General features: G+C 62.2%; 2 protein-coding genes across 2 annotated transcripts; both read left to right on the top strand.

The window, feature by feature from the left end:
• The first annotated feature begins 6 nt into the window (after nucleotides 1-6).
• On the top strand, nucleotides 7-4,270 carry LOC109323528 (nuclear receptor subfamily 1 group D member 1-like). Its single transcript, XM_019555160.1, has 6 exons — nucleotides 7-67; nucleotides 394-538; nucleotides 725-1,203; nucleotides 1,596-1,781; nucleotides 2,251-2,461; nucleotides 2,861-4,270. Exons 2-6 carry the CDS (start codon nucleotides 436-438, stop codon nucleotides 3,055-3,057), a joined length of 1,176 nt encoding a protein of 391 aa, XP_019410705.1. The 5' UTR covers nucleotides 7-67; nucleotides 394-435; the 3' UTR covers nucleotides 3,058-4,270.
• Nucleotides 4,271-5,103: 833 nt separating this feature from the next.
• Nucleotides 5,104-7,128, top strand: MFSD5 (major facilitator superfamily domain containing 5). The gene has a single exon (XM_019555149.1). It carries the CDS (start codon nucleotides 5,295-5,297, stop codon nucleotides 6,651-6,653), a length of 1,359 nt encoding a protein of 452 aa, XP_019410694.1. The 5' UTR covers nucleotides 5,104-5,294; the 3' UTR covers nucleotides 6,654-7,128.
• Nucleotides 7,129-8,177: the final 1,049 nt, after the last annotated feature.

The raw sequence follows: 8,177 nt of genomic DNA, 5'->3' as shown, positions 1-8,177 counted from the left end.
CTGCAAGGTCTGCGGGGACATCGCCTCCGGCTTCCACTATGGCGTCCACGCTTGCGAGGGCTGCAAGGTGAGGCAGGCTGGTGGGGCCCTGGCAACGGGATGCCCCCGGCAACCACCCGGGCATCGCCATGGAATTGTCTCTGGGGCATCCCACCCCTGGGCGGTGAGGTAGCAGGTGATGGGGCGCTATGCAGACAGGATACCCCGCCCAGCAACCAGCAGGGTGTCTCCATGGAGTTGTCTCCAAGGAAACCCACCCGTGGGGGGCAGGCCAGCAAGCGATGGGGCACCATGGGGCTGGGAAACCCTCCTAGCAACCAGCAGGGCATCACCATGGCGCGGTCCCCAGGGGCTGGGGTGCGGGCTGCTGGGTCTGACTCCTGGGGCCGGCAGGGCTTCTTCCGGCGCAGCATCCAGCAGAACATCCACTACAAGATGTGCGTGAAGAACGAGAGCTGCCTCATCGTGCGCATGAACCGCAACCGCTGCCAGCACTGCCGCTTCAAGAAGTGCCTGGCCGTCGGCATGTCCCGCGACGGTGAGTACCCCCCAGCCCAGCCGGGCACTTTGGGACGGGAGGTGAGAGGGTCTGTGGGGGGTGGGTTAAGCAGCTCCCCCCACACTGCAGCCTTGCAGGGCTGTCCTGGGCGCCTGCAGGGCCCCCTCTGCACCCTTCCCTGCCGGGGACTGGTTGCACCCCACTCACCCCCGATGCCCCCCACAGCCGTGCGCTTTGGGCGCATCCCCAAGCGGGAGAAGCAGCGCCTGCTGGATGAGATGCAGAGCTACATGAGCAGCCTGGGCGAGGCGCCCCTGGACGCGGGACTGGGGCCCGAGGGCGAGGCGCCGCCCAGCCCCGTGGCCCAGGAGGAGGAGGCCATTGGCGCCATCTCCCGCGCCTACCATGACATCTTCGGCAGCAGGCAGGACCGGGCGGGCGGGCCTGGCCCCCCACCTGGCTACGCCGACCTCTCACCTGGCTACAGCTATGGGCAGCACGACCCTGCCAGCCTGCGTCTCCCCGGGTATGACCCCGCCGGCTACCCCGACAACACCTCCCGGCGCTACAGCCACGACCTCTACGGTGCCCAGCAGCCTGGCTACCTGCCCAGCCCCGGGAGCTACCCCGCCTTCGAGTACAGCTACGCTGAGGGCAGCCCCCCGCGCACCTGCCCATGGCGGGGGGCTGCCAGCAGAGGCATTGTAAGTATGGGACTGGCCCCAGTTGGGCGGAGTGGGGGAGCCCAGCACAGGGCCTTTGTCCAGGGGGACGTAGGGCAGGCACGGCTGGGCATCTGGGGAGAAACTGAGGCACAGAGAGGCCAGCAGTGGCATCTGGGGCATGCACTGGAGTCAGAGCTGGCAATAGAGCCCAGGAGTCTGTGCTCCCAAACCACCCTCCTTAGACCCAACTACTCTCCCAGAGCTGGAAATACAACCCAGCAGCTATAGCTGTGCAGCTCCCTCCAGCCCTGGACAAACCAGAGTCACCCTGGGGGGCAGGGGGCTGGGCAGAGCAGGATGGCCCCTGTGGGGGGTTGGGAGCCAGGCACCCCAGTGTGGCAGAGCTGACCCTGCCATGCCATGCTGCCCAGGCCTGCCCGCTCAACGCCAGCCCCTGCTGCAGCCCGGGCACCAGCCGGCAGCAGGCGTGGGAGGAGTTCTCGCGCTGCTTCACGCCCGCTGTCAAGGAGGTGGTGGAGTTCGCCAAAAGCATCCCCGGCTTCCAGGGTCTCTGTCAGCAGGACCAGGTCATGCTGCTCAAGGCCGGCACCTTCCAGGTGTGTGTGTCTGTGTTTGTGTGTGTGAATGCACTGCCCCTTGCAGGGGGGATCCAACTGTGCGTGTGTGCGCACACGTGTGCATGCATGTTGCCCTGCTGGAGGGAGCCAGCCCAGCTTTGTGCGTGCGTGTGCACGTGTGTGTATGCATGCACTGCCCCATGCTGGAGGGATCGGGCCCTGTTCTCTGTGTGTGCAGGCACATGTGTGTGTGTGCATGTATATGCATGTGTATGCATGCATGCTGTCTCCTGCTGCAGGGGTCCAGTTCTGTATGTATTTGCAGTCCTCCATACCTTGTGGGTATCCCCACCTCCGCCCGCGCAGACGGATTTCCTAAGCCCTGCTCCCAGCCACCGTCTGAGCTGCTGGGGCCACGTGGCTTAGCTCCAGCGCTGCCCGCAGGGGTGCTCCCTGCCGTGCGCCAGGCTGGGGCAGGGCAGGGCGCGCTGACCAGGGTTCTCCGCAGGTGCTGATGGTGCGCTTTGCGGCGCTCTTCGACCCCAAGGAGAAGGCGGTGACGTTCCTGAGTGGGGAGACGCACGCATTAGGAGGGCTTCAGGCCATGGGGATGGGTGCCCTGCTCGATGCCATGTTCGACTTCAGTGAGAAGCTGGGCGCCCTGGGGCTCGATGCCCAGGAGATGGCTCTCTTCATGGCCGTCGTGCTCGTCTCCGCAGGTGGGGGAGTGCTCTGGGTGGAGCGGGGGGGGATCCTGCTCTCTACCCCTAGGCAGGAAGAAGGCTACAAGCCTCACTGGTGACAAGGCACAGCTCAGCCTGGGGGTATCAGGGCAGCCAAAGCCTGGCCCCTTCCAGCCCCGGTGGGTTTTGTCCCAGGGCCTTCACAAATAAGCATTGCCGAGCTGTTGTTGGGGGCTTCCACAGGTGTGAGAGAGGGGCAGGGGGTTCACAGGTCTGTATTATAAGTCCTGTTCTTCCCTTCCCTCCCCCAGAGAGTTTGGTCCCTGTGTTGAGAGAGGCTGCATGTGTCATACACCCCGTACGGCTGCCTCCTTGCTCAGGTGATCCTCTTGGGACCGGGCAGGGTGTTACCGGGCAGCTCTGTATGCTCCACAGACCGCTCGGGCATCTCAGACGTGGAGGCCGTGGAGATCCTGCAGGAGACCCTGATCCGGGCGCTGCGGACGCTGGTCACCAAGAAGCACCCCGATGACTCCACCCTCTTCCCCAAGCTGCTGCTGCGCCTGCCTGACCTACGGACCCTCAACAACCAGCACTCGGAGAAGCTCCTTGCCTTCCGCATTGACCCCTGAGCCAGAGCTGGAGCCAATGTCACTTGCGGACCGGGCGGAGGGAAGGGGGTGGCCGGTGCTGCTGGGCAGCCCAGGGCCCCGTGGAGCCGGGCTCTGCTTGCCTCAAGACCTTGCTGGCCCCCCCGCCCCGCATGGTGGCCTGGACTGAGCCCCGCCGTGGCACACTGTGCACGGCACTGTACATATGCCCTACTTTCCTCCGGCAGCACGTGCAAACGTGCATGTGCAAGCCTCTCTATTGTCCCGAGGCTCGCGTCTGTATATATCCAGCCTGCCTGCGTTGTACATGCCAAGTAGGTCCCAGGGGACAGATGCCCCCCAGCTGCATGCTGTGTTCCCCCATGTCTCCCCTCCCCACCCCTTCCCAGCCCAGGCTGTCTCCTGTGGGGGTTCTGGGGGCCTGCATTTGTTTCCAGCTGTGGGGAAGAGCCATGCAAAGAGACTGTCCCACAGCTCCTTCACTCCCGTCTCCCTGTTCCCCCCACCTGCTGTGTTTGTTTGGTCTTGGATTTTTTTTTAACATCTCATGCAAAAATGGGGCTTCTGCTGATGCCTGGCATAGCTAAGCCCGCGTCTCTGTGGCTCACAGGGGGCTCATCAGCCTGTGGGGAGGGGTCCTAGTTCTCCGAGGGGGGCAACTTGCTGGCTGACCTCCCTGGGGACCTTCCTTTGCCCACACAGGTCCCGCCTTGGGCCATGGGGCTTCCTGAAGATGGACTCTTCCCTGCTGAAGAAGCTGTGTGGCCCACATTGAACTTAGGAAACCTGCCTCCAACTCTTCCGGTCTCCCTGACCTCCTGTTCTAACCACTAGACTCTATTCCCCTTCTGGGTGGGGGACAGTCACTGGGCTGGGGTCCAAGCACAGGGCAATGCCCGCCCCCCATCACATTCCCATACATATCAGGTCTGTGGGGAGGGGGGGGACAGATATGCCCAGCCCACCCCATGCATGGCACGAGCAGGGGGTGTTCTCTGCAGGAGCCAGGCGTCCCATGTGGAACTGCTGCTGCTGCTGCTGCTGCTGCTGCTGCTTTGTTCGGTCGTCAGAAGAAAAAAGCCCCCAAACTTTGCACTTTTATGAGGAATGATGCACAGTGAATCCTCCCCTGCCCCCTCGGAGTCAGGCCAGGGGTGGCTGGACGCCGCGGACAGAGAGCATTTATTTTTTCTCGAATATCATAGTGCAATAAACTGATGGAAAACAGAAGTGTGCGTGGCAGCATGTCCCAGGCGAGGCTGTCATGGGACTGGGGCTGGGTTGAATGGGGGGGTGGTAATCCTGCACCGTGAACCCCCAGTGTCAGGAGCCAGGGGAGCTGGGGACGAGCTGGGTAGAAGCCAGTCCATCACAGGAGCCCAGGAGCGGGCCACGCCACCTCCGGCCTCCCTGCCCTGCTGGGGCTGGGGCCCACTTGGGCGTGCCAGACCATGGGACCAGGCTGGGAGCTGCCCTGTGGCTTGTGGCCCCTGCTAATGGCTGCCCTGCAGCACTCTCCGGCTGTGCCCATGCTGCCCTGTGCTCATGCTATGCCGACACCATTGCTGTGCTGTGCCCATGCCAGGGCCATGCTTGCCCACGGCCACACTCCCCCACAGGCAATGCAAGGATGGCATGGGGGGCAGTGGGTCTTTTCTTAATGACAACCAAGGGCGGCGGGGAGAGGCATAGAGGAAAAGTGGGAGTCAAAAGTCACAAAAAAAGGAAAAGGTTACATAGTTGGGGGGGGGGGGGGACACGGGTCACATGACACCGCCCAACATGGCGACGCCCGGGAGAGGCAACGCAGAAGTGGGAGCGTCACGTGACGCCGCCCGAAAGCCGCAACCTGGAAGTGGGGCTCACGTGACACCGCCCAGGCGAGGTAACGCGGAAACGGAGGATCGCGTGACACCGCCTAACGTGGCGGTGCTCAGGCGAGGAAATGCGGAAGCGAGGAGGATCACGTGACGCCGCCCAACATGGCGGCGCCCAGGAGAGGAAACGCGGAAGCGGAAGTGGGGGCGGGCGCAGGGTGGCGACGCCGGCGGGAGGTGAAGACCTGGGGCTGAGCTGGAGTCCGTGTCCCGGGGGCCCCAGCGGGGAGGGTCCTCGGTGTTTCCAGGGGAGGAGGCTCTCCTGGGGACCGGCAAGGCCGCGCAGCTGGCTGTCTCCCACCCGTCCCACAGCGTGTCCCTCTCTGGCCTCAGGAGCCGAGGAGCTGAGCCCCAGGGGCGCGCAGGATGCTCTGAGGCACCATGTTCTTCACGGCGTACGTGGCCTTTGTGGTCCTGCTGGCGATATGCCTGGGCTTGGAGTTCTCCCCTTGCCGCTCCAGGCTCACGGGCAGCGCCTGCACCAACCCGGCCTTCCTGCGCTTCCAGCTGGACTACTACCAGGTGTACTTCCTGGCGCTGGCGGCTGACTGGCTGCAGGGCCCCTACCTCTACAAGCTGTACCAGCACTACCACTTCTTGGAGGGCCAGATCGCCATCATCTACGTGTGTGGCTTTGCATCTAGTGTCCTCTTTGGGCTGGTCTCCACCTCCCTGGTGGACTGGCTGGGCCGCAAGAAATCCTGTATCCTCTTCTCCCTGACCTACTCCATCTGCTGCCTCACCAAGCTGTCATGGGATTACTTCGTGCTGGTGGTAGGGAGGATCCTGGGCGGCCTGTCCACGGCCCTGCTGTTCTCCGCCTTTGAGGCATGGTATGTCCATGAGCACATGGAGCGGCACGACTTCCCCGCTGAGTGGATCCCCTCCACCTTCGCCAGAGCTGCTTTCTGGAACAATGTCATCGCCGTGGGGGCTGGCGTGGTGGCCAACCTCTTTGCTGAGTGGGCAGGGCTGGGCCCGGTGGCACCCTTCATGGTGTCCATCCCCTTCCTCGCCCTGGTTGGCATCTTTGCCATGAAGAACTGGGAGGAGAACTACGGTAAGAAGCGGGCGCTTTCCAAGACCTGCATGGATGGCCTGAAGTGCCTCCTCTCGGACCGGCGTGTCCTGCTGCTGGGCATCATCCAGGCCTTGTTTGAAAGCGTCATCTACATCTTCATCTTCCTCTGGACACCTGTGCTAGACCCCCATGGGCCTCCGCTGGGCATCGTCTTCTCCAGCTTCATGGCTGCCAGCATGGTGGGCTCATCGTTGTACCGCATCGCCACCTCCAAGCGGTACCACCTACAGCCCATGCACATCCTCTCCCTCTCTGTCCTCATGGTCTTCTTCTCCCTCTTCATGCTGACGTTCTCCACCAACCCAGGGCAGGAGAATCCCTCTGAGTCCTTCCTAGCCTTCCTGCTTATCGAGCTCTCCTGTGGACTCTACTTCCCGGCCATGGGCTTCCTCCGCCGGAAGGTGATCCCCGAAAAGGACCAAGCGGGTGTCCTGAACTGGTTTCGGGTGCCCTTGAACCTGCTGGCCTGCCTGGGCATGCTCATCCTGCACGACAGTGACTATAAGACAGGCACCCGGAACATGTTCACCATCTGCTCTGTCATGATGGTCATGGCACTGCTGGCTGTCGTCAGCCTTTTCACTGTGGTGAGGAACAACGCTGAGCTGCGGGTGCCGCCCCTGCAGGGACAAACAGAGCTGTCATCCCCAGAGCTCTGAGCAGGGTGGCGGCCTCCTGGCATGACAGAACAACCCTTACCAGCCGGCATGGTCCCAGAGGGCAGTGCGGATGCCTGTGATTCTCCTGTAGAGGGCAGGGCTCTGTAGGCCACCGGGCTGCTGAGGAGAAATGGGCTCTGAGGCCCGGGCCACAGCACTGGGGAACTTCTTTTGGGGAACTTGCTGTTCTGACGTGGTGCAGCACCCCCCGGGTTCTCCTCTCACCCCTGGTGCTCCCAATTCTCTTTCCCCTCCTCTACCTCTTTTCTCAAGCTGCCAATGTCAGCGGTGCTGGGGAAGGGCCTGCCTGTGGCAGGCAACACACTGGTGGCAGGGCCCAGCCACCTGGTTCCCAGCATTTGCCAGCAGGGGGATTGTGTATTTAAAGTATTGACCCCCTGTCACTGCAGAAGCCAAGGGCCCCCCTCCACTCTGGTTATTATTTTTTAAGAAAAATAAAACTGCTTCCACAGAATAGTTTTTGAGCCCGCGAGGTTTCTTTCTGGGCTTGGGCTGTGGACGGTCAGGATCCAAGCAAGAAAGGACCAGCCCCACTTTGCTGTGTCTGCAGAGCGTGGGGAGGCAAAGGTGGCAGAGGCAGAGGGAAGCCAGTCTGCTTCTTGCATGACACCTTGCAGTGCTGCCTTGGCTTCTCCCCATGCTCAGAGGAGCTGTGGTGCTGGAAGCCATCCCAAGGTGATTGGGCATGCAGCTGCTGGAGGGGCAGGCAGCCCAACATGCGCTGGAGAACCTGGTGCACTCGCAACCTCATGTACGTCTCCTAGAAGCAGGGGCTGCTGGAGAGGCTGAGAATCCCTGAGGCCTGGGAGTACCCAGCAGGTCATTGCCCAGAAGTGTGTCTGGACTCACCCTCCTCCCCCATCCTCTTCCCAGATTTTCTCCTTCCCTCTTTCTCACTCTTTTCCTTCTGTTTTCCTGGGGAAGCACTGGCTGCCAATCCCTGTCCTGGTTCCTTTCCAGCTGCAGGGGGTATGTGGGAGTGCTTGCATCCGTGCACAGCTCAGGGGCCTTCCCTGCTCCTTGGTAGGTAGCCGCTGCCGTTGTCCCTGCACATGCCATGCCACAACGTGGACTCCATCCAGTTTGCTGCAGCTCAGCAACTCCTTTACCCTTAGGTTAAACCTTGGACTCATGGACCTGGCACATGCCCAGGGCTCCTGTTTGTGGCTGCCTTGGTCCCTTCAGGCTCTACCATACCCCGGGTCTGGACTCCCAGTCCATTCATGGCCCCCGGGCCTGGACCTTGGCTCCTGCTATGGCTGCTGCAACTGCCTTTATACCAGTCCTCCAGCACAGGATGCTAGTAGTTGCCTGCAAGCTGGAGAGGGCCTTCCCAGGCTTCCAGCCTCATCCCCAGTACCTCCAACTCAATTGCCCTTGCTGACAAAATGCTGCCAAGTCCCTGCCCCAGGCCCACTTCCCCCAGCCCCCAGATATGTGCTATTAGGGTTAAGCCAACACAGGAGAGGTTTTGATGTTTGATCTGTATAATAGTGGCAGTGG

This window comes from Crocodylus porosus, unplaced genomic scaffold (assembly GCF_001723895.1).
Source record: "Crocodylus porosus isolate Cpor-Errol unplaced genomic scaffold, CroPor_comp1, whole genome shotgun sequence".
Taxonomy (NCBI): Eukaryota; Metazoa; Chordata; order Crocodylia; family Crocodylidae; genus Crocodylus; species Crocodylus porosus.
This window is presented reverse-complemented; position numbering and strand designations above follow the sequence as displayed.